Below are 26,977 nucleotides of genomic sequence, written 5' to 3' on the forward strand. Positions count from 1 at the left end.
TATAGCCTACTACAGATCTAGGCTATATGGTATATAGCTTATTGCTCCTAGGCTACAAATCCTATACAGTATGTCATTAACAATACTGTAGGCAACTGTAACACAATGGTAAATATTTGTGTATCTAAAAATATCTAAATATAGAAGGGTACAATAAAAGTACAGTATTATAATTTTTTAAAGCTTTATTTCAAATAGTTTTTGGGGTAGAGGTGGTGTTTGGTTACATGAATAACTTCTCTAGTGGTGATTTCTGAGATTCTGGTCCACCTGTCACCCGAACAAAGTACACTGTACCCAATATATAGTCTTCTGTTCCTCACCTCCTTCCCAGTATTATAATTTTATGGGACCACTGTTACATATGTGGTCATTGATTAAATAGTTTGCCTGCTGAGATTTCTCTGAATGGCTACAGCAAAGCTATCTGTCTTACTATGAGACATATTTTTAAACTTAACACAATTAAGTTTTAAATGCTGACAAAAGTGGGCCAGCTGAAAAAGAAACTTGATTTTTGCTATTTGTCTTCAAATAACAGAGCGCTCTTGGGTAGTGACATTCTGGGTTACAGAAGTTCTAAGGGTAGAAAGGGAGTAAGGGGAAAACATCAAATGAATCAGATTCCTTTCTTTCTTTTCTTTTATTTCCGTCCCCTCCACCTCGAGACAGAGTCTTGCTCTGTCACCCAGGCTGGAGTGCAGTGGCGCGATCTTGGCTCACTTCCCCTCCACCCCGAGACAGAGTCTTGCTCTGTCACCCAGGCTGGAGTGCAGTGGCGCGATCTTGGCTCACTGCAACCTCCGCCTCCCGGGTTCAAGCGATTTTCCTGCCTCAGACTCCTGAGTAGGTGGGATTACAGGCGCCTGCCATCGCGCCTGGTTAAATTTTGTATTTTTAGTAGAGACAGGATTTCACCAGGTTGGCTAGGCTGGTCTCGAACTCCTGACCTCGTGATCTGCCCTCCTCGGCCTACCAAAGTGCTGGGATTACAGGCCTGAGCCACCACGCCCGGTCTCTTTTCAAATGAGTAATTTTCCATTTTGGAAGGTGGACATGTGGTCAGAACACAGGCAGAGTTAGTAAATTCTTTTCAGAGACTGTGCATGGGTTTAAAAAGTTTTAAAAACATGTTTTTAAACTAGAAATGCAAGGGTTAAATTTTAAGGAGATAAGCTCCCTGTCAATCAAAGCACTTTATGTCTAGGTTGAATAGAAAAACGGACTAGATAAGAACTCCAAGATACAGTCTAAATGTAGATTCAGAAGAGTAACAGAAAAATTAAAGTTGCAGTTAAATTAATCTTCATAAAAGCAACCTTTTCCCTTCGTGGGCACTACTTCTATCCAGTAAGAGGGCTGTACAATTACATGATATACAGTCTTACCCAAACAGACTTCATTTCCACAGAGACTCAAATGCCAATGGGGACAAGCACAGGATGTCAAAAAAGCGAAGGGCACTGTGTAAAGCAGGGAGTAGTAAGACGACTGATCAAGAGGGGAGTGCCTGCCCTTTCCTAGAGTGAGAGGTGACTTTTTAGTTCTAGCCACCTCTGTCTTGAGGTGATAGTGGATAGGTGTTGGGATTTTTCAAAAATGAAAGCTTTGATATTTCCAGATTTTTATAATATTCTATAGGCCAAATAATACATAAATGGAGACAGACTAGACATGGTCCATGGGCTGGCGATCTGTGATTCTTACTACAGTTTTCTTGGAATGGTCTTGCTGAATACAATTTATATTCCTGCTTAATTCTTAAACTTTACCAGCATACAAAATGAAACTTATTTCCTATTAGTGATAACAATATTGTAAAACAAAGCAGTGCTTCCAATGCAATTAACAATTTATTATCTGTATAGAAGGAATTCTAAATTATTGTAAGGAAATTATTCAAGTGTATTTTAAAATAGCTCATTTGAATGTTTCATGCTGTTTCAAGTGAAGAATCTTTAAATCCAGTTTCTTTCAGTTATAACCTTAAGGATACTCATATAAGGAACCTGTTTTCTCCATGCAGTGTCTAAACTAAACATACACACCAAAAACATCCAAACACCCAACATGCCACAACTCACAATGCAAGATAGGCCGATGGAATATTTCATGGGAAAACTCGCAACAATATAAAAAGTATAAATAATGAACTGAGCACATACAATATGGTATTCTATTAAAACCAATATAAATTTGGGGGGTGGAAGTGTTGGTAGGAGAGACTGCAGAATTTCTTGAAATGTGGGTCTATTCAGCAGATATAAGAAACTTGCAGTTCAGAAACAGAGTAACTTCTCTTTCTACTCTAGATTTACTGAATTTATTAAAAATTATGCAAGTGCACTCTATAAATTTAAATTCATTCCTGACCTATCCTAGGAAATAAAATTGTCAGTGTTCATTTTGCTTTAATCATTACCCTCTCCTGTGCAATACTCCTGATTCCCACCAAGAGTGTGATAATTCTAGTACCTATGACCCAGTTTGGAATTATTCATACTTAGGAAAAAATACTAAGGCTCCTTTTCCAGTAAAGAGCCACCAACACTCATTATTTCTTTTAGGAAAACCAGAGTTGATGAAAAGTGTCATGATGTATCCAAGGAATAGCATGCTACCAGAAAATACCCATATTTGCAAAACTTGACATCGAACAACTATTTTCTCTTGTGCTACTTAAAGTTTTCAAACTACCATTTTATAGTTTTTATAGCATTTCAAAGCATGATAAAAGCTCCTGTTTCTTTTGAATGTTTATATCCACAGTATTAACTTGTGACATTAAAAAAACCAAATCAAAATTCTGGTAATAAGACAAAGGCCAAAGAAAAATCACAACTGGCAATTTCTGCCCTAGTATGACTACAAATGATAGACTATGATGTTAAGAATTTCTGCTGAATAGAACCCATTCTTCATAATGAAAATAGGTGATCAAACAATAGATGCACACATAAAGTCTATAGATTCTTACCACCAATGGTATTAGCAGATTGTGATCCTGAACAAGTGTAAAAGCAGAATTAGGGTAAGGATTATAATCCATGAAGAGGGAAGGAGCAGTTTTTAAATGGATGGCAGATGGAAATAAGAAAGCTTTAGTCAGTTCTCAGAAAATTAAAAACCCTAAAGCAAAAAAAGCAAACTTTAAAAAATCCCAAAAGCACAGATGTCTTTAACAAAAGCAGTACGTTTAGTAGTTTTTAAAGCTAATCAACTGAAATCAGACACTCATGTACAAAGCAGATGAAATGAGATTGCAACAGTAAATGTAAATTCTTCAGCTTTTCTACTACTGACAGTCGAAATCAAAATCATTAAATGTTTGTTTTCATTAAACATTTAATTTAAAACTACTTATAAGAAACAACTACAACACTGTACAGCTGAAGAAAAATTACATGAAAAAGCTACAAATGTCATCTTTCTTAAGATGCACCAAAAAAACACAAAAGATGGGAGGAGAGGAGACAAAGTTTCTGACAGGCTGTACAACCATTTGTATACAACCAGCCACTACCAACAGAAAAAGAGACACAATTCTGTCATAAATATAAATCTAGTGATCTCTCCTTTGAGTCTCCATTTATTTATTTATTTTGGTTAGCCATCAGAACACACCTGCTTTGATCTGAGAGACTTTTTTTTTTCTAAGTTGTGATACAAAGATACGGTAAGACCATGCAAGCCCTAATGAATCACTTTACGACAAAGTAAGGATGATGATCACAGTAATATTTCTGTGCAAATATATTGTAAAGAAACTTGCACACAAATTACATAATACCTTTTTTACAAAAGAATTCAGAATGGAACATATAGTCATTCAAATAAGTAAGCAAGCAAACAAACAAAAGTCCCTCCAATATAAAACCCAAATGATTTTACAGAGGGAAAGTCTTCTAATCTTAAAGTCCTATTTAGTCTAAGAAAGCCAATTATTGTGTTTTCACAATTTAGGAGAAGATGTGGAGGATTATGGAACGGGTTTCAAAGTGAAAAGCCAAATGCAAAAAATTATTCTATTTTCTACTGAAGTGATCTTTACTTACAATGTACATGAAAAGGAGGTCTCTTAAGTATTTAAAAAAAAAAAAAAGCCCTTGGACTCTTTGCCCTGACATCAACCTCAGTATTGTTTCAGAAAAGAATATCTCACAATTAATTTTTATCCTTAGACAATGGACACGGAAATTTCTGGTTGTTATCTTTATGCTTTCATTTTCCTAATTTCATTATTTATTTATCTGTTTACTGAAGGCACTAAGAATAACAAGGTACAGAAGTACACAAAAGCAGTCTAAAATTCAGTTGACATTTGATTAAGAATAATAATAAGGATCATCTGTAGTATTTAAAATTTTTTAAAATTTTAAAAAATTTAAAAATAATGACAATTTTATTAGCTAACATATATAGTGCTTATTCAAAGCTAAGCAATATTTTATGTATATTAAATACGCTACATCATTTAATCCTCACAACAATCCTATGTAGATGCTATTATTCTCTTCATTTTACAGATGAAATTATAGAAGTACAGTAACTTCAAATAACCTCAAAGAGCCAGTATTCAATCCTGGGCAGACTCCAGTGTCCATGATCTAAACCAGTATGTACTTCTCAAACTTAATTGTGATACAAATCACTTGATGATCTTGTTAAAGACTGGATTCAGTAGATCTGCAATGGCATATGAGATTGTGTATTTCTAACTAGCTCCTAGATGATGCTAATACTGGTCTGGGCAGCACATACGGAAGAACACATCTTCTAACTACTATGCGACACTGCTAAAGATTAAGTTACTCTAAAAATATGTAAGATCAGGGAAGAACATGATATGATCTACTGATTTAGTTGAGATAAAAGTTTTCCTATTCATAAATAACCTTCAAGTTGCAAATCAATTTACTTCCGCTTATTTTTAGGACTCTTCTTGAGTGCTCCAATCATTACTCTGCCTGGATTTTCTGACTTTGGAAAAAGAGAAGGATCTGGTTGGTAAGACTTGTGTAATCACTATCCTGCCCTTCGATGCCCCATTCTCTTTCCCGATTTCAAGATTCAGGAATCAGGTTAAAAACAAACAAATAGGATATCCATATTCTAATAAATCACCTAAACAATGGTAGAAAATAGTTACATTTATTTCTTTCAAAAATAGCCAAGAAGGCTGGGTGCAGTGGCTCACACCTATAATCCCAGCATTTTGGCAGGCAGAGGCAGGAACATGGTTTGAGCCCAGGAGTTTGACACTAGCCTGGGCAACACAGTGGGAAACCACTTCTATAAAAAAAAATTAGCCGGGAGTGGTGGCATGCACCTGTAGTCCCAGCCGCTTGAGAGGCTGAGGTAGGAGGATCCCTTGAGCCCTGGAATTCCTGGCTTGCAGTGGGCAATGATTGTGCCACTGCACTATTATAGCCTGGGTGACAAGAGTGAGATCCTGTCTCAAAAAAAGAAAAACAAATAGTGAAGCACATGAATAACTCCCACAATTACTTCCCTAGAAAACTGTCATGGTTTTAGAGGGAAGCACTAAGGAAAATCTCTTGGTAAAGAAGGAAGAGGAACAAACGATTTTAAATTAATAATGCCATAAATGAGGCCAGGCATGGTGGCTCACACCTGTAATCCCAGCACTCTGGGAGGCCGAGGTGGGAGGATTGCTTGAGGCCAGAAGAAAAGACCAGTTTGGGCAACACAGCAAGACCCCATCTCTTAAAACAAACAAACAATTAGCCAGGCATAGTGGCGCAAGCCTGTGGCACCAGCCACTCAAGAGGCAAAGGTGGGAGCCCAGGAGTTGGAAGCTGCAATGAGCTATCATCACACTGCTCTATTCCAGCCTGGGCAACAGAGTAAGACCCCATCTCTCATAAATAAATAAATAAATAAATAGTTTTTTAAATGCCATAAATATATGTTTACTATTCTGAAACGTAGAAATAAATGATTAATTTTAGCTAGACCTCAAAATTGTGCTTTTTAATAATCGCGCTAATGACAAACTCAGCTTCCAGTGAAAGAGCAAAAATATAAATCTTAAATTTAACATGAATGCAACCGAATTGGTCATTTCAAATTACGTTTCCTCACTATAAATTAGCATATACCTGCCAAAAATGCTAACCAAAAATAGATAATCTAATAGATTTTGGGGAAAATAAGATACCATGTATCTGTCCTTGAATAATGTTACCTAAGATATAACCATATTTTGATGCTAATATATGGCAATTATTTTGTCTCTAAAAAGCACAATTTTCTACATTAGCGTCTGAGTAGAATGTGAACACCTTAATGCTAAGGATTTGTGCTATTTAAAATATCTCCATGCAAAAGTTTGTAAGGCAGATGAAGTTTTTCTTTCTAAGTGGCAGATATCAATGATGCAGCCCTAATAACACACCAAAGACAAGACAACACCCACTCAAAAAATTCCAATACATGCACAACAACTGATCCAAAACATTGAAAAAAAAATACCTTCATTTTTGTCAGGTGATGATGAACCTAAAGCACAGAACAAGAACTCAGTATGTGGCTTGTCTTTTTTAAAATTAGCTTTGTCTTTATCCACTGGTCAATCGTCTAATACAGTAATATACAAGCAACACACTTATCCTAACATAGTGACAAATATAGGAGGGCTGATAAGCAATACATACGCTGTGATTGAGACACCATTTTTGTTCGACTTCTTCCTCTAGAATCTGTCTTGGCATTTCCCATGCCAGTAAGTGGTGCTGAAAGTTTTGCTCTCACCCGGCCTGAGAAATAAAATAATTACATAATTAAAAACATTTTTCTATAATAATGTTTAATAATGAGGGGAGAAAAATCTCACTATTTTTAGGTATTGCCAAATTCTGTAATAATGTAATCATCAATTACGGGTTCTATTTCTCTTAAAAATTTTATAAACAGTATTTCGTTTTTACGTATTATACAATAAGCTAACTTTCCTTCAAGGATAAGGAGAATCAAACTAAAAGATTTACATTCTTAGTTTATTTATTAGTCCAGTAATTATCATTAAGATAATTACCATAGGCATGTCACTTGTTTCTCAATTGGTAGTTGCAATTCTGAAATTTCAGTTTCCATGAAGTTTAGATTATTCTCAAGTCAACCCTACAGTTTTAAATATAAGCCTAATCTTAGGAACAATTCAAACCATCCTTTTGACTGAAAATGTACTTCTAAAGGGATCTGAAGGAAGAGATATAATTAGGCAAAAGATTTAATCTCTTTATATCAGATTATTATACATGTATATGGACATGTTCACTGCTCTCTTCCTCCAATCAACCATTTCAGTTAGAAAATGATTTGAGGAAATACATATCACATAAGAGTTGGTATTTTTCTCAATATATTTCTTTTCATACCTCCCAAATTGCTCCTTTCTACTCTACCACTGCCTCATTCTCCTCCACAAAACTAGGCCAGAAACATCCTCACTCTATTTCTAGGGCTCTTTAACCACAAGAAACATGTTTGTCAAGTGCTTAAGTTAGCTGCAGTTAATAAAAATAAGTGAGGACAGAATATATTATTGGAGGGTACTTTGGTGGTCTTAAGCAATAGTCTCAACTACTATCAAATCAGAACCAATAAGGTTGTCATTCAAAAAGAAGGGCTCAGAACTACTTTTAGTTAAAATTAAAAGATACAACTTGTAGGGTACAGGTGAAATACTGGCTAGCCCAATATGACCATATTAATTAGGAAAAAACATACTAAATAATAAGAATAAAAACTCCTTAAAGAATAAGGAGATATCATAAAATTAAGAAATGAGTGAGAAAAGATAAGAGAGTAGTAAGAACTAGGAATAAAACAGAATCAAAACCATAAGTTTAATTGGTAGAATACCAGCATACTATCAACTTCAAGGCCCCTAATGAGCCCGTGGTTCAGGCCTCTCACCCTTTTACAGTCTATTTTGAGCAGGACACAAAGTTCTCTTGACTAAAAAGTAAAACAAAATGACCAAATTATTATTTTTGAAATGGAGAATTTATCTACATTGTATATAACAAAGAAATGAGAACGTTAATTATTTTGATATTAACATTTGAAATTACAATTCCACAGTGCCAGAAATTATGTTTTTATTTTTACTTATTTATTTCTTGATACACAGTCTTGTTCTGCTGCCCAGGCTGGAGTGCGGTGGCATGATCATGGCTCACTGCCACCTCGACCTCCCAGGCTCAAGTGGTCCTCCCACCTAAGCCTCCAGAATAGCTGGGACTATAGGAGCGTGCCACCACACCCAGCTAAATTTAAAATTTTTTGTAGAGATGAGTTCTCACTATGTTGCCCAAGTTGGTCTCAAACTCCTAGGCTCAAGCACTCCTCCTACCTCAGCCTCCTAAAGTGCTGGGATTTCAGGTGTGAACCCCTATGCCTGGCCAGAGATCATATTTTTATAGAGTATTCCAATTTAAAACTTAAAATACAAAATTATTTTAAATATATCAGAGTAAACATGAGACCAAATAACTTTTTTATCCTACTTAGTTTTGTATCGCAAAAAATAGTCATCCACATAACACTTAGAGGAAAAATTATATTTTGAATCAGAGGTTTTGAAAAGACAGATTTCAGGTAGAGTGAATATAAACACTAAATTCCTTTCTACAAACTCAAAACTATAAAAATGATTTTTAAGATGAACTGACTCAGTAAGATATGTGTAGGAATTCTGGTGTTATTCAATTTGAATCTGTGACCAATTCCCCACTTACTGATTCAAAAATAGAAGACATATTTTAAAAGCAGACTAAGTAAATACATTTAAAACTTCAATGATAAAGCAATGGTGCATGATCTCTCAAAGTATAAATGAATTGGCATAAATAAAAAAACCCACAAACATGTAAGAAAAGCATTAATGGCACTACTATAAAAAATGAATTATATGCTTACATTATACTATGTATTACTAAACATGTTAAGCAATTATGTTTTTCCAGCACGAGATGATCTAAAGTACAAAGCAAACTAGCAGGATGAAGAATTAAAAAAAAAAAAAAAAGATCCACACATTACTAAGACAATCAAATATAAAATGTAGAACTTACTACCACTGGCAAATTATAAAGACTTGCAAAGAAATTAGCCTATTTTAGTTTTAATATTTAATTCCTACCAATGAAAATAGTAATGTAGATGTATTTGTGTTACTAACAAAATATGTAATTCTTACCATCTTCAGATGCTGTTCCTAAATAAGAAAAATAAAACAGTATTTCAACAAATTCTGCCAATGTTGATATTAAGACCTGCCTCACAATCCCCACCCAACACTATAATGAAAGGGTAAAAGCAAAACGTAACTTTTTGACAGCCTTAAATTAACTGTGGGAAGGTTCATTTTGAGAAAAACAAAATTTGAGGAAATCCAATGATTCACAGCACACAGAAAAAGGCTGAAACTAGACAAACGAAAATAACAAAAATCTATAGGAAACATTTTTTGTCTGCTATATTTCATTCTTAAAATTTGAAATGGTATAAAAAATTAGAGAAATTAATCCTTCAAAATATGTAACTCTGTAATTACTCTTTGAAAATGAAATTTTATAGCTCTTTCCAGGGTAGAAATGCTTTCTCTGCATTTTCAAAAGGTAGCCCATAAAGGAATCAGAAAAAGCTAACTAAGAAACATAGGAATAAAATCTATGACCTAGGCCTCATTTGCCCATTTTCATCAAAGCATCTACAAAGCAAAAACCTATCAATCCAATTCATTAGCTATTTATTCAGCATTTATGTGCACTCCTTAAGATGTCGATGAAATCTATAAAAAAATGACTAAGTACAAACATCATAACTCACTACTAAAGGGCAATAATATACATGTCTGTGTATTTTTTTAAACATAGGATTGAACATCAGTAAGAGTATCACATCATATAACAGAAGTGACTCCTTAAATAGACTGATATTTCCTACCCAAACAGGAAAATATTTTGAACGGGAAAGTGATAAAAGTGTTTTTAAAAGATTCAGAATATCAATATTAGGATGTCTAACGGGTTTGATACATAGAAACCAACTCTTGATGGGTTATCATTTCATTCAATATTTTATTATAATAATATAGAAAAGCAGAGACTAATATAACTAGTAGTCATGTACCTAACCCAAGGTTTAATAAACGTTATATCTCATTAAAACAGAAGATATATTCGATCAATTTTCCATTTACATAATAATTTACAGAAAAATATCTAGTGTCTCTGTTTTTCTTAGATCTCATAATGTGGTATACTAAATACAGATTTAGTATCTTCAGTTATTTAAAAAAGGTCAAGCTCATAGGTAACATCATGGTATCCGCTGCAGTGAAGGGAAAGTGTGGATAACATACTATCTAGTATCAGACAAAAAATATCATACAGGGTTGTTACTGAACTAAGTCATTACAGATAAACTGTAATCAACTGAATATTGAAATTAAAAGGGCAAAGTTTAAAGTTCAATTTTGACTAAATGTTAGTTTACAACGCCCTCTTAAAAAGTCAGCCTCTGTAACTTGCGTTTCATTTTCAAAAACAATCATATGAACTTATGAAATATGTCATTTGTCATATCAGTTAGTAGACTAAAGAGGTGAATGAAATGACTTAGGAGATTTCTTTCCATTCTTCTGAATCCAATATGTTTTACGAAGACTTAACAAATCGAGAATATTCAGAGGCGTACTTCTAAGAGCTCAGAAAAACATTTTAAGGTAATTAAGTTAAAACAAAATAGTTAACGTAGTATTTGAGTAGACTGGGATATAACCCCAAATTTATTCAGAGAATTATGTAGCCATTTTTACATTAATGTTATCACTAAATAAGTATTAATAATATATTTTCAGAAAATAAGAAGAATGAACAAGGATATTATATAGAATCCAGGTTCCATAAAAATCTTTAGAATTAGGAAAGGAAGTTCTTACCATCCAGCTTGTCAGAAGTATCCTCTTTGATGAAAGTGCAAGCAAGGAACAGAGGAAAACTTAGTATATTAGAAGAAATGATTTTTATAATTCCTAGAAAACATTTTCTTTAAGAAGACAGAATTCATAGCACAGACATATATATCAAGCTTATTTTCAACTAAAACAGACTAGGAAATTAAACAAGATGTGAGATCAAGACTTCACCTAATGTATTAAGTAGATAATTTTTTAAAAGTTGATAATGAGTCTTATTTTCACTAGCCTAAAAAGAGAAAAGTTAGTGAGGTCCATGTCCTAGCCTTGGACTTTGCCGTCATGCCAATCCCCTGCTCTAGTCTGAGTTTTTCCCATCCAGTCACATGGCCTTGTTTCTTTTCTCTCTTGTCTATAATATACCCCCAAATTCCACACTTAGGCCCTCTCATCATTAGCCTCTGTTTACCACCTTGTTGCTTCCCCACCCATATCCTTTCTTAGAACTTTCAGCCCCTACAAAATTTCACATCTGAATGAATCTAACTCACTTTCTCTATTCTATTACTTGAGATGCCCCATAGAGAAAACTACACAACCATGAAGTCATGAATACTGGCAATACTAGAAACTGGGATAAATATCTGACTTGGTGTTTAGTGCCCATGCTAAAAGGATTTACCATAGCAGGACTGATATTGTTCTTAAGAAGTGTACGCTTGTGGGGCTGGCCTCTGGTAATCATTTTGGATCCTCCCTATATTAATAAGGTTATGTTAAGTGTGTGTGCGGGAGTTGTGGGGACATAGAACTCTGCTATGGTTTGCCTAAGCTGTTTTTGCAAACAGTGTGATTTATGGTGAACATCTCCTTTCTTTTTGGGAGTCTGGGATTCTGGTAATTGTGGCTGGTTGTGCAAGCAGAGTACCTTATGTGACTGCTCCCAATCCCCTACTGATCCCCAGCGTGAATCTTAAGTGAGCTTCCTTGGGCAGAAACACTGCGAACATGTTGCATTGCTGTATTTCTTTTCTTTTCTTTTCTTTTTTAATAGAGTCTTGCTCTATCACCCAGCCTGGAGTGCAATGGCGTAATCTCAACTCGAACTGCAGCCTCCACCTCCCAGGTTCGAGCGATTCTTGTGCCTCAGCCTCCCAAGTAGCTGGGACTAGAGGCACCTACCACCATGCCTGGTTAACTTTCGTATTTTTAGTAGAGACGAGGTTTCACCATGTTTGCCAGGCTGATCTCAAACTCCCGACCTCAAGTGATCTGCCCGCCTAGGCCTCCCAAGGTGCTAGGATTACACGTGTGAGCCACTGTGCCCTGCCTGCATTGCTCTATTTCATTGCTTGAGGAAGGAGTAGCCCCTCAACCCTATCTCTGGGAGACAAACTTTGAAAGCCTGTATCTAGACTCCTTCAGACTATCTCACAGGTCTTTTTCCTTGCTCTAATAAATCCTTTTGCTGTAATAAATGTCAGCCACGAGTGCCCCACCTCTTGTGTCTACTTCCCCCAAATGGCTATTCTAAACTTCAAGTCACCTGTTAGCACATGATCCTGACTGAATCTTCAGGCAGAAAGTCACAACAACCTCCCCAATCATACTCTTCTTAATGCCCAACTTTCTAAAATATCATATCTGATATTTACTACCTCTTCCACTTCCTTCCCTTCTACATCAGTGAAATGGCTGATGCTTCCACATTCAAGACTAACTCCCAGACTATGCTCCATATCCCATTCCTCACACCTTCCACAGCAACTTAGCTATTAATTATCTCCCTTCATCCTTACACTTCTAACTTTTCCATCTCTACTGACTTGCCACCTTAGGATACAAACATAATTCACTTCTCCAATCTTGTAAGACGATAAGTTCTTTCAACCACAGATAATTCTTACCATTCTTTCACCCCTTTACTCGACCATCAGGCATAATAATACAGATTGTACAGATTCTCTTTCTAACTTCTCAATCAACCAACTAAAATCTGACTTCTGTTCATAAGACCTCATTGAAATTATATTTTCTTTTCCACTCAAGCAATTCCACAAACTCAATTGCTAGAATAAATATTCATAAATATGCACTCATACATCAAGGTTACCTTAACTTAAATTCCTGTTTCCTATCACCAAGCTTCCCCTTCAGGCTGAAGTTAAAGGGTGAACTTCAAAACACTTATGATATCCCTGCTGCCAAAAACTTCAGTACTTTAGAGAGAACAAAAAGCAGTAGCAACTGCCTTAAGAAGGAATGCTCTGAGTTTAATATTGATTACAGTAAGTAAAATGATCTAATGATTTCCAAATCTAATCTAATCATCAGCACAGATCTCTGCTAAGTTGTTGTTGTTGTCTTTTCTTTCTTTCTTTTTTTTTTTTTGGAGAATGTGAAAAGGTCTCACTCTGTTACCCAGGCTGGAGTGCACTGGTGTGATCACGGCTCGCTGCAGCCTCGACTTCCCAGGCTCCAGCAATCCTCTCACCTCAGCTTTCCTAGTAGATGGGCCCACAGGCACGTGCTACCACACCTGGTTAATTTTTTGCTTTGGTAGAGGTGTGGTTTTGCCATGTTGCCCAGGCTGGTCTCGAATTCCTGAGCTCAAGCAATCCACCCGCCTCTACCTCCTAAAGTGCTGGTTTACAGGTGTTGAGTTACTGTGCCGGCCTCTCCGCCAAGTTCTATATACTACTGTATACCAAGGGTCCACTGAAAACTTCCAGTTTGAAGTCTCACAGGGACCTCAAACGCAAAATGCATAAAACGCAACAAACTTTTAGCTGCTCCTCCTTCAGCAACCTACCAATAGACTGAGAGATTCAGTATAGAAGCATATACCTCTGGATCCCTGGTACCTAGCAAAAACTAAGTGCTCAAGTAAGTGTGTGTTGAAAACTAATAGAACACTCCCTCTAATCCATATATGTATAGCCATAATAAGTGAGGCTCAAAGTAGAAGAAAACAGAGTTTATATCAGTCTTATGTGTGTAAGAAGGGTACATGAGACACAGCGGGTAGGGTGGGGTAAAGGGAGAAAGGGAAGGAGGGAAAAGAAGGAGAACATCCTTTATCCAACCCCTGAAAAAGCCACAGGCAGGTATCTGATTGTCCCTAAGTGGGAACCTGGGTCAGATGAAAAAAAGAAAAAAGTAGTGGCATTTCTCCTTTTTACAATGAAACATGAAATTCAAACCTTAAAGAACAACAATAGGTTCTCGCAAAAAAAATAGTGTTCCAAATTGGCTTTCTAGTGCACATTAAAACACTTTAAATACAATATTTTTCTTCTTGTAAAAATAATATTCAATGTAATGTGTTTTGCTCATATATATATATACACACACACACACACACATATATATAGTGGATTCCTTAGGATTTTCTAAACACAAGATTGTGTTTTCTGCAAAGAGAGATAGTTTGTTCTTCCTTTCCAATTTGGATACCTTCTATTTCTTTTCTTGCTTAACTGCCCTGGCTAGCACCTCCAATTTAACATTATTCCAAGGTAATGTTAAATAGAGCCAAGAGTGGACATTCTTGTCTTGTTACTGATCTTAGGGAAAAATATCCAGTTTTTTAATCATCAAGTAGGATGTTAGCTGTGGATTTTTCAAAGATGCTCTTTATCAGGTTGAGAAAAATGACTTCTGTTCCTAGTTTGTTGAGTATGTTTATTATGAAAGGGTGTTTAATTTTGTCAAATGCTTTTTCTGCTGGTACTGAGATGATCATGACGTTTTTGTCCTTTCTTCTATTAATATGGTACATATGTTGACTGGTCTTCACATACTGAAATAACCTTGCATTCTTGGCAATGTAATACTTTGAAACAAAAAGTTTTCTGAAAATTAAAAGCAGTAATCAACCCCGTTAACACCTTTGTAATATATCACGTCAGTCCTTCTTCTATGTATAATTTTACACAAAATGATGAAATTACTACATACTATTTGGTAACCTGCATAATTCAATCTTTGTTGAAAATATGACTTGTTAATGGCTGCACAGCATACATAAGGACACAATATAACTCAACTATCCCCTCTGTTACACATTAAGGTTGATGCTAATAACGTCATTAAAAACACGAACATTCTTTTTAAAAACGTAAACATTGAATTACTGGGGCAAAAATTCTGATTTAAAAATGCTTCATGGAATTCCAAAATTGGAACTCAGAAAAAGTGTCCCATCACTAATTCACATCAGCGTTGCCTGATGAGGCCCTTTTTACCACACTCTTGAAAACAGTAGGCACTACCCTTAACTTTCTTGTTATAGTTATAGGTCTATCCATTTGCATTTGTTTGATTACAGCTAAGGTTCAACATTTATTCTGGTATTTGTTGGCAATTCTGATACATGCTTTTCTTGATATACAGAGTTCATCTGTTTTTAATGGACTTGAAAAACTTCTCAACATTTTAACTTTTTTACTAGTATGTGGCAAAATATTTTTCTCTTTTAGTTTTTCCTTAAGATTTCATATTTTCATACTTTAGATTTAAATTCAAGAGATTTTTGTCCTTCATGGCTTATTTGCTTTTATGTATAGGAATTCCTGTGTCAACCTGAGATTTGAGGAATACTCACCTATTATGTTTTCATCAAGTTGCTTTATGTTTTTAATGTTTTTATCATCTAGAATATAATTCTATATGATGTGTAACATGGTCCTAACTTAATTTTATACTAGATTGTAAACCATGTGTCTAAACACAATTTACTGAATAATCTATTCCTCTTCACGGTTCTGAATGCAGCTGTGCCAACTTTATCATGTACTATATTCATACCTAAATTCTCTGCATTTCTTAACCTATAAGAAACCTTAATTTATAACAGTCCTCCTTATTTAAAATGTTTGGGGCCAAAACCATTTTAGATTTCAGATTTTGAAATATGTGCATTCATACTTAACTGATTGAGTATCCCTAAGCATCGCTAATTCAAAAATCCAAAATCGGAAATACCTTTTTTTTTTTTTTTGATGGAGTTTCACTCTGTCACCCAGGCTGGAGGTACATGGCACGATTTTGGCTCACTGCAACCTCCACCTCCCGGGTTCAAGCGATTCTCCTGCCTCAGCCTCCTAAGTAGCTGGGATTACAGGCATGAGCCACCACGTCCAGCTAATTTTTGCATTTTTAGTAGAGGTAGGGTTTCACTACGTTGGCCAGGCTGGTCACGAACTCCTGATCTCAGGTGATCCACCCGCCTTGGTTCGAAATACCTTTGAGTGCCGTGTTGGTGCTCAAAAAGTTTCAGATTTTGGAGCATTTCAGATTTCAGATTTTTTAGATTAGGTATGCTCAACTTGTATTGTGTTCAGGCGATTTGCTTGCTTAGTGTTCCACCAGTACTACCCAAAAGAAAAAAATGAAGCATGAAGAAATATGCAATACGGATAACCAACCTCAACTTTTTAATTTGATGGACATAAAAACATGAAAAAAACAAACTGAATAGAGTTTTGGAATATATGTTTAGGGTTTGGTTAGACAGAGCAGAGCTTTGCGGTTCTCCCAGATCTCCAAAAGGCCTCACATTCTTGATAAGCGAAGAGAAGTAGGAGAAAGAAAACAAGAAAGCTAGATGCAAGGCCAATTCCCTTCCCAAACCCCCTTAGAAACTAGTGGCTAGATGTGGTAGAAGTGCAGTTATGAAAACTCTACAGGCAATCATGGACTCAAGAATTGTTGCTTTGATCAAGATGATGATGAGGACAAGGGAAAAGGAGAAACAAGGCAGCTCAGATTCCTCAGAAGCATGTCCCCAATACAGAATTGTATTTAAACGTATGGACTATCCTTAAATAACAAGAATGAATAGAAATGATTAAGGTATATGAACTTGTCTTCACAGAGGTCAGGGAGAGAACATGGTACAATTTTCCATAATCAGCTGTCTTACCTAGTGATGCATAGGAACCTGGATTCAGGGCACCTGCACCTAAGCGCCCGTTTCGCACAGACTGTCCAGCAGCATGATGTGCTTTGGCACCAGCAGCAGCATTCACATCAATGTCACTTCGTGAACGCTGCAGACTTCCTGGAAGGGAACTGGCTTTGCTGCTGCCTGCTGATACTATGAAAGACAAAGCAAAGGTAACCTGTATCATTTAAATCACTGAAAACATGAAAATTATATAAACTTGACCATCATGAGTTAATCTGAAGACAAATGGTCAACAAAAAGGCAGTGGCCAAATGGACAGTACTATTAAGTATTTTAAAGTCAGAATGCCTCAGTTTCAATCACAACTAAGTCTTCAGCAATTTTCTCAATATTTCTCTGCCTTATTCCTCTCCTTTAAAATGGGAAAAATGATAACATTCTGACTATAAAATTCATAGGACTGTCTTGTAGATGAAGAGATTATGTTTAGGACTGATTTATGCAAAGGAAGCACTGTACAAGATAAATAGAAGGCAGCAGTAACATTTTTTACTATAAGAAAAATACAAGAAAAACTAGTCCAGGAATAGAGATATTAAAAAATTAATGGAGGTTCTGCCACTCCATGGAAATGCAAATTAAGTCGTTCAATTTCTGGTCTTTAGATTTTCAGTTTTTTATTTTTATTTATTTATTTATTTTTTGAGATGGAGTCTCGCTCTGTCACCCAGGCTGGAGTGCAGTGGTGCGATCTCGACTCACTGCAACCTCCACCTCCTGGGTTCAAGTGATTCTCCTGCCTCAGCCTCCTGAGTAGCTGGGATTATGGGCATGTGCCACCATGCCCGGCTAATTTTTGTATTTTTAGTAGAGATGGGGTTTCCCCATGTTGGGCAGTCTGGTCACCAGTTTTACAAACTGTGAGTTATGACCTATTAATAAGTTGTAAAATCAACTGAGTGCATCATGAGACGCCATTATGAAGAAATGAAACAACTGAAAGCAGAGTGCATCACAAGTAAGAGAAAGTATGGCTTCCTGGAACTTTGGGTTATATTATGTATGTATACATGTATACATATACAGGTAAAGTACATTATGTGTGGTACCGGGTTACCATGTAAAATGATCTTCTCACTATGGAGCACATCAAAAGAGTTTGAAGGCTACTGTTTTAAAGATAAAATAGGTTATAACTCTTACTTAAAGAGAAAATTACCTCTTCCAGCCACAGTTGATGGATTTGCTGTAGACCATTTGGAAGAAAAAGGGCGACTGCAAGGTATAAAAAATGCTTTTAGTAAGAAGACAATTTAACATTCCTCTGATAAAAACCAATAAAATACTACTGAATTTTGTGGAAAGTTAAGAAGTATTTCTTTTTTGTTTTTATTTTTCTGAGACAAAGCCTCGCTGTGTCACCCAGGCTAAAGTGTAGTGCCACAATCATGGCTCACTGCAGACTTGACCTCCCCGACTCAAGTGATCATCCCACTTCAGCCTCTCAAGTTTACTGGGACTGCAGGTGCATGCCACCAAGCATGGCTAATTTTTAAATTTTTAACAGAGACCGGGTTTCCCTATGTTTCCCAGGCTGGTCTCAAACTCCTGGGCTCAAGTGTGATCCTCCTACCTCAGCCTCCCAAAGTGCTGGAATTATATGTGTGAACCATCATGCCTAGCTGGTACTTCTAATTTTAACTCTCCTTTTACAAATCGCATTAGAACAGTTCCTCCCAATCATCATATATCAATGGTGTCTCAATTAGTTATGAAGCAAAAATAAAATACTGGCAGTGAATAAAGACTGTAAGTTCTACAGATATAGAGATCAGGTTGCCTTTGTTCACTCTGCTCCTCAACACACATCATGGTGACCACCAAAGAGAACTCGATAACAGTACTATTATTATTCACTTGTATCCTGAGATATTTTACTTAGAAGAAGAAAGGGGTAGTGTTATCACTAGCACACAGGCAACTCAGCATAACCAAAGCCTCTCTCACCTAAGTTGTAAGGTTGTAACGTCCGTGTAATGTTTAAGCTAACATTATATTATTTTTATAAGTGTCTCCTAAAATTGTTGTTCTCTCAGATTGAGACAGATCACTTTAAGGTTCACAGAATCTAAAGTTGTTTATGTTTAAAAATGTTATATTAGAGCAACATAAAATATCTTCCTTTAGATCCTTTGTACTCAAAATATGGTCCATGAACAAACAGCATTTAGCATCACCTAGGAGCTTGCAAAAAATGAAAAATCTCAGGCCCCACCCCAAAATTATTGAATCAGATTCTAGATTTTAACAAGATCTTCAGGTGATTCATGTATACTTTAAAGTTTGAGCATAGTTAATAAAAAGAGAACAAAAGCAACAAAGACAGCTCATTTCAGATGACGAACTTATCACAAATTTAAACAGAAGTTTAAACAGAAATTTAAATAAAAGTTTAGATAGGTCATTATTCCTACAATAATTATTTTTGAAATCAGATTGTATCTGCTTTTATTCTGAAAACCTATAAGAAACTGAACTTTAGTACAGTATTTGAATGACCCAGTGAGTGCCTGCTTAAATTCTGTACCCTAGGTGCCCCCTTGCCTCACCTTGGTCCCAGTTCTGCATCAGAGTTGCCAAGGCAACCAGCAATCTTTGTGGGGGTCAAGATCCCAAAAAGAAAAAAATTACAGAGAGAATTTTTGGAGACAGAGTCTTGCTCTGTTGCCTAGGCTGGAGTGTAGTGGTACGATCTCAGCTCACTGCAACCTCCGCCTCCCAGGTTCAAGCGATTCTCCTGCCTCAGCCTCCTGAGTAGCTGGGATTATAGGCACCCGCCACCATGTCTGGCTAATTTTTAGTAGAGATGGGGTTTCCCCATGTTGGCCAGGCTGGTCTTGAACTCCTGACCTCAGGTGATCTGCTCGCCTTGGCCTCCCAAAGTGCTGGGATTACAGGCATGAGCTACCATGCCTGGCCTAATTAGGCTGACATTCTCTGAGCTGCTCTTCCCTAGGGGAAATCTGCAGATACATGGCACAGGGCAAGAGGTCACGAAGATGGACAGGGCCAGTGCTAGGAAGTAGAGAAGGCATCAGTAATTTCAGCAATCTCATAGGGCCAGAGAGACAGAAAACAGGGTTATGGTTGCTAAAGCTGTAAGGATTTGAGGTAGTCAACATCAAGATGAGAATGGAGTTACAGAGAACTAAGTCAGATACTAGATAATGTTGTCCCTTGAGGGATTTCCTAAATTTTTAAGCTGTGTCAGAGGTTAGGAAGGAAAGTAGTAGAGTTTTTTTTTTTTTTTTTTACCAGTCACATAGTGTTGTAGAATTCTCAAGATAACTTCTGAATCTCCATTACAATTCCTCCATTAAATGGGTTATTTATTATAAGTACTATTTTTGTGGTATTAAAAAAAAGTAGTGCTTCCCAGACTTTTACAGACATAAACATATCGAAGCAAAATATGAATCATAGAACTCTTTATCCAAAGAGAAGGAATTATGCTGGCAAGCTATCCAACTCTTGAAACAGCAGACCAAAATAAATAAGTATATTAGAGTTATCATTCTTTCAAGGCTTTAGGTGAAAGCAAACAGATATTCAAGTATCCAACTTATGAAACTTTAGGGAGTTGAGGAGAGGAAGAGACTAGTAATCATCATTTATATGACCTTACTTGAGACTTTCCTGTGAGCTGGATGAGGACCTGTCTGATTGTGGAAGAGATGCTACACTGCCAGAACTCTTTAAATAAGTTTGAAGACTCTTCTGATAAGATGGCTCAAGGGAATTATATAATGTTTCAGCTTCACCAGGAAAGTGGTTTCTAAGACCCATATATGTTCTGTTAAAAAAAAGAAAAGCAGATGAAGTAACAGCTTTACATAATTAGACATTAACAGTAACATTAACAGTACTTTCAAGAAGGATGAAGATAAGCCCACTGGTTTTCAGCATTATCTGCTATGTGTCAGGTGAACACTTTCTAAATTGAACAAGTTCCAGTGGAAAGACTGAAGGCTGCTGAGAAAAGCAGATCTCAGTTCAAAACCTGCTGTGCCACTTATGGTTTGTGTGGCCTTGGGCAAACCCCTAAGTGTCCAAATTTCAGTTGCCGTCTATGGAGATAACACTATCTTTGGAGGATCATTCTAAGGATTAGAAAATAATATATAACAAGTACCTCAAACAATATCAGGTATACAATACAAACGATAAATGACAGTTCTTTTTATTCATGATGAAAGTGAATAGGTTATGACAAAAAAAGAATACTGATGATTATACGTCAGTGGCAATATGTAGGAGGCTGTTAGATGTCTAGTACGGATGTAATGGAGAAAAAACATTCTTAATTTTACTGGAGGGCTAGTCAAGTAAAACACTTGGACACTTCTGATATTTTCATTCTCCCAATATATATATATATTTTTTTTTTAAAAAAGATTAAACTGTCACAAAAATATACTATACCGACTTACTTTCTTGCCTCCACTCTGGCCTCAGCATCAGCATCATGAATTCCCTTTTTAATAGTTTCAACCAAGACAGCTGCATGTCTATAAAATAAAATATATTTTTAGAGTTATGATAAAGCTGTATGTTTCACCACAAATGGTGCTTACTGCTTATATGTTACGTATTAATTACAAATGGGTAGGTGAGGTAAATAAAAATTAATTCATGCACAATAATAAATCTAAGACCATAAGATTTTCTAATTATCTGTCCCATATGTTTTATTAATGTATGGTTTCCTTCTGACAATCCAATTACTATAAATCTAAAAGTAATTATTTTTATATAGAATTCAGATAGTATATAAATACATAGTACCTAAATTCTTAATTTTTAATAAATTAGAGAAAAAAGAATCTTCTGTGTGGTTCCTCACTAATTTACCACTGTAGAAATGATTTGCTAAGTGTGATCAGTTGTGACCTGACCAAATTTGAATAGTAGCTGCCACAGAAGAACGCAAAGAAAACTTGAACAACAAATTCTATTTTTAAAAAATGAGCCTTAAGAATTCAAGAATTTTCATGAAACTGAAAAATCAGCAATATTACTCAAGGTAAATACAGTATCTTCCGAGCTTCAAACTTGAAGCTAATGAGAAATATAGCCATGCAAATAGCCAGTAACCAATCAGCTGCCCACATTTTCCTCTCCTTCATTTCAGAGTTACACTAGACATTGCCCAGTATATACCTGATCAATGACATCTAACAGCTGGTGTGGAGAAACTTCCCAACAAATACCTCTTCTTAAAAATCTCTTTCCTCTGAAAGGAGGCTCCTTCCATCTTAAATCATTCATTACATGATTGATTACACTTTAGGAAACTTTTATCATATGACTAGAGATATATTTTTAAACTTTTGCCCAACTCAACTTGGAGTATCTTATATAACCCATTCTATTTGAGAAAACCTTACCCATCTCACAAACAAAGAAGAAAATCATACTATTCATAGTTGTAATGAGTAAGAGGGACACAACACCACCACAGCTTTTTGAACTTTTAAAAGGTTCAAATAACCTTTGAAGCAAAATGAGAAATAATGTAAAACCAATACCATCAACTTCTAACGAACTGGTGACAATGGGGAGGGAAGTGGGAGGAAGGAAGACGGAATGCATACCTTTCCAACGAATGAGTCTGCCACTCTTGCAACAATAAATCTAAAAATTCAAATGAACGTCTGAAAAATAAAAGTTAAATAACTAAATGTTGTACTGAGAAATACATTAACACTTTCTTTTATACTACTACACTTTGTCCCCTAAATTAAAGCATAAGACATGTTTTTAGATCTCTCTCTTTTTTTTTTTTTTTTTTTTGAGACGGAGTTTCACTCTTGTTGCCCAGGCTGGAGTGCAATGGCGCAATCTTAGCTCACTGCAACCTCTGCCTCCAAGGTTCAAGTGATTCTCTTGTCTCGGCCTCCCAAGTAGCTGTGAATACCTAACTTACTCAGGATCCAATTACTGCTATGCTAAACAGTTCAAAAAGACTTTAAGAGTTCCCCATAATTTTAACTTAAAATGTTTGTCAAATATAAAACTTAAGGCTGGGTGCAGTGGTTCATGCCTGTAATCTCAGCACTTTGGAAGGCTGAGGTGGGTGGTTCACTTGAGGTCAGGAGTTCGAGATCAGCCTGGCCAACATGGTGAAGCCTTGTCTCTATTAAAAATACAAAAATTGGGCCAGGCGCAGTGGCTCAAGCCTGTAATCCCAGCACTTTGGGAGGCCGAGATGGGCGGATCACGAGGTCAGGAGATCGAGACCATCCTGGCTAACACGGAGAAACCCTGTCTCTACTAAAAATACAAAAAAACTAGCCGGGCGAGGTGGTGGGCGCCTGTAGTCCCAGCTATTCCAGAGGCTGAGACAGGAGAATGGCGTAAACTTGGGAGGCGGAGCTTGCAGTGAGCTGAGATCAGGCCACTGCACTCCAGCCCGGGCAACAGAGCGAGACTCCGTCTCAAAAAAAAAAATAAAATAAAATACAAAAATTAGCTGGGTATGGTGGTGTACTCCTGTACTCCCAGCTACTTGAGAGGTGGAGGCAAGAGAATCGCTTGACCCTGGGAGGCGGAGATCCCATCACTGTATTCCAGCCTGGGCAACAGAGTGAGAACCTGTCTCAAAAATAAATAAATAAAATGTAACAAGTTTCATTTATTAATTTAAAAATATTTATTAAACATCTATGCACTTGACAGTGAAGATATACAATGGTGATCAAGAAAGCCACAACAATCTGGATCTTTCATTTTTACACTGTTTCCTTACATATGTATGTATATGACTTTACATAAAGTTTGTGTACATTTTCTCCTAAGTCCTCTATTTCTCAGTTTCTTCAACTGTCTCATACTTGATCTCCTCTCCTTCCTTGGCACTTGATGACACAGCTTTGACCTGTATTTCTTCCTTTATTAACACTTTTTCTTCCACTTTCCCTTAAACAGATGCTCATCTGGTTAATACCAGTATTTGTCCACTTATCTTTTTATAGTCTTTTTATTGAGGCAACATAATCTGTACTCGTAGTTCTGCCTATGAGATATAATTATCACATCTAGTCCTGTATCTCCAGCATTGGTGTGTCACTTCAGCTGTCAAAGTTCCAACTAGTTTATGAATGTCTCCACATAGGCAGTGAATGTCAACTCAAACACTACATAGAAAACGACGAATTAATTCGTACCCTTTCAAATCTACTCTTTTAGCTCATATACTACAGATTAGGCAATGAGAAATGGGGAGGTTAAATTAACTTGCTCAAAGTGATAGAGCTAGGACTTAAACCCTGGCATTCTGACTCCAGAGCTCACAGTCTGAAGCACTTGACACCACTTTCCTCATCTATATTCAAAATTATCAAATCTCATTTCTACACATGAAATATGTTTTGAGTTTGTTAATTAAAAAAACCTCCTTCAATTACCAACACAGTTCCACACAGTTCTAGTTCAGACTCTGCCTTTCTCTTCCATGAATTATAACAGCTCCTACCTAATTAAACAATGCTTTTCACTGTTTCTTTTCAATCACTTTCATAGCTGGAATGAAAATTAGCCTTGGACATCACCTCCTCACCAAGAATCTACAACTGTCAAAGATTCCTACTATCAATGAAATAATGTCAAAATTCCTCTTCATAACATTCAAAGCCCTCCACACTATGATCTCAACCCTACTCCCTAGCCCTCAACCAGGTCTTTTCCCACTGAAACCTTCCATTTCTCATATGTTCTGGCCTCAGGGGCCTATCTGATGGCTCTGCAGCATATGGCATAGCTTTACATTTCTGCTTAGGTTGTACTCCACTCACTCTCCCTAGAGTTAATGGATTGCTCCCCATTTTTAAGGCAATTCTATGACACATCTTCTGATTTTGTCTTCTGTCACATTTTTATTTCTCCAACTACCATTTTCCTCAATGTAAGACAGGGGTCAGTTCAACTGTTCTGTAAAGGGCTGGACAGTAAATATTTTAAGCTTTGTGGACCACATATAGTCTTTGTCTCATATTCTTTACCTCCCATCCCCCACCTTTTAAATCACCCTTTAACAATGTAAAAAACACCCTTAGCATGTAGGCTGTACGAAACCAGACTGTTGGCCACATTTTACTTACAAGCTGTTGTTTGCTGACCCCTGACATAAGACAGATGACTGAACAACTGTTGTCAAAAGTTTGAACCACTTAAAATAACAATGTCTTATTCAGCTTCTTCCTAACACAGTATTTAATTAAATATAGTTATCTAATTAAAAAAGGTAGAGTTCTTTACAATCTTCTTAAACATCAAATGTACAAATCTTGTTTTTCCTAACTTTATTGTTGGCAATAGTGGTGTGAAAGTTGTCAGAATCAAAATGAAGTCACTTGTGTTACAACACACACACACACACACACATACACACACACACACACACATTGACAAATAGAGCTGAGGAAGGCCATTAAGGGAGAGTTCTCATGAATAAATGACTGATAACAAGAGCTATCACAAAAGACTCTAAAAAAAAATACAACCTGCACAAAGGCTATCACAACCTTACAAAAAACAAACAAACAAAAATTCTACAAGGACATCTACCCAGCAACTGCCTGTCCAGCCTCAAGTTGGCATCACCCTTGTTACTGATCCTTGTAGTCTGGGATAACTACCTCAAAATGATTATGTAATCTTCCTCATTTTTCCTTTAAAAACCTTTGTTTTCCTTTACCTCCCTGAATACGCACATAGTTTGCTTTGTATGCATACTACCACTGCAATGCTCATTCCTGCATAAATACTAATATCATTTTCTTTCAGAGAACCTCTCTGTTATTTAGGTTGACAGGTGTGATGTTAAAAATTGTAGAAACCAGAGACACGGGCAGCCACTAACTGAAAGACCTGATAGGGCTATATACTGTGTTCCAAACACCGGCTATATTCTACTAGTATATATCTCATTTAATCCTTATGTTCTATGGGGTTGACAGTATTAGCTCTACTAACCTATGCAGGGACTAAGGTTCAGAGCAGTTAAATAATTGCCTAAGGTAGAACAGTCAATGGCAGTTGTAGGACTCTAGCCCAGACCTGACTCTGTACTCCTTGTTCTCTGAAAACCAAGGCAACCAGCAGCCCAAAAAAACCAAAGCTTAATATGATAAAATAAGAAAAGTGAGTGGTTATAATAATCACTTCATCCCTTTTCCCTTACATGAGATATGATTTAAAAAAAAAAAACATTTTTATGGTTTTCTGGAAGGCAAGAAATTAATGACCAATTCTTGCACCAGAACAATAATTAAACAACGCAGTATCAGAGCTATACTAACAACAACAACAACAAAAATTAAACTTACCTCCTCACGGGAACTGATTTTGATGTGCAATTGCTTGTTATTAAAGGTATAAGTCTGGGTACATGAGTATGCTGAAAAAGATGTTTTAGAAAAGGTTGAAAATACTACACACTTCAAGTGGTCCTTTCTTCTATTTGCCTTACATTCAAGTATTTAGTTACAGAGGACAAAAAGACCAGGTATTAGATTTGAAAGAAATTAAGACCAGTTTTGAAAAGTTTTCCTGAATTAACATAATGTCATGATGATACAGTTTCAAAAGGACAGGTGTGGATATAATATGACCTAACAAAGAAAAGTTAACTATGTAACCGCAAAGAACTGTTAGAACAATATAATTTTGGAGGAGAGGGAGCACTAAAAGAGACTGGGCATGTATTGGCCACATTTTCTGAAGTACCACGGCTATTGCTGGTAAAAAATCATAATTGCAACATCATCAAAGCAGGTAGTCGAGTGAATCTATTTCCCTAACTATTGGGAATCCACTTTGAAATGGTGGTCTTAATAGAACTTTCACTTCATTCTGGCTGAATCATATCTCTCTAGAATTCAAGTAGAAGTTCCACAAAGACATAATCTTCCGATTTCTATTATTAATTCTTATACCCTTCTTTAGTGAAGCCAACACTAACAAGTTCATAATAGACATTAACACAAGCATACATATTTAATTCCTTAAATCTCTTGTATTCCTTCTGAGCTAAAGGTACAGGCTGGGTTATCCAGGAA

The 26,977-nt window shown here is 36.2% G+C and overlaps 1 protein-coding gene across 6 annotated transcripts in view; it reads right to left on the reverse strand.

Annotated features, from left to right (window-relative positions):
• The window catches only part of CLASP2 (cytoplasmic linker associated protein 2), a 201,708-nt gene that overhangs the window by 93,363 nt on the left and 81,368 nt on the right, over positions 1-26,977 (reverse strand). For 5 of the 6 annotated variants that reach the window (XM_011961558.1, XM_011961562.1, XM_011961564.1 and 2 more), the window contains 9 exons: positions 26,246-26,316; positions 22,514-22,573; positions 21,350-21,427; positions 20,545-20,712; positions 18,079-18,134; positions 16,875-17,048; positions 10,973-10,996; positions 9,227-9,244; positions 6,678-6,779 (listed from right to left, as the gene is read on the reverse strand). In XM_011961558.1, coding sequence (XP_011816948.1) covers positions 6,678-6,779; positions 9,227-9,244; positions 10,973-10,996; positions 16,875-17,048; positions 18,079-18,134; positions 20,545-20,712; positions 21,350-21,427; positions 22,514-22,573; positions 26,246-26,316 — 751 coding nt within the window. Of the gene's footprint in view, positions 1-2,977; positions 3,005-6,495; positions 6,523-6,677; positions 6,780-9,226; positions 9,245-10,972; positions 10,997-16,874; positions 17,049-18,078; positions 18,135-20,544; positions 20,713-21,349; positions 21,428-22,513; positions 22,574-26,245; positions 26,317-26,977 lie in introns of all 6 variants that reach the window. The other variant, XM_011961561.1, reaches the window with a different exon arrangement.

Source organism: Colobus angolensis, unplaced genomic scaffold (genome assembly GCF_000951035.1).
Source record: "Colobus angolensis palliatus isolate OR3802 unplaced genomic scaffold, Cang.pa_1.0 Scaffold56, whole genome shotgun sequence".
In the NCBI taxonomy this organism is placed as follows: Eukaryota; Metazoa; Chordata; class Mammalia; order Primates; family Cercopithecidae; genus Colobus; species Colobus angolensis.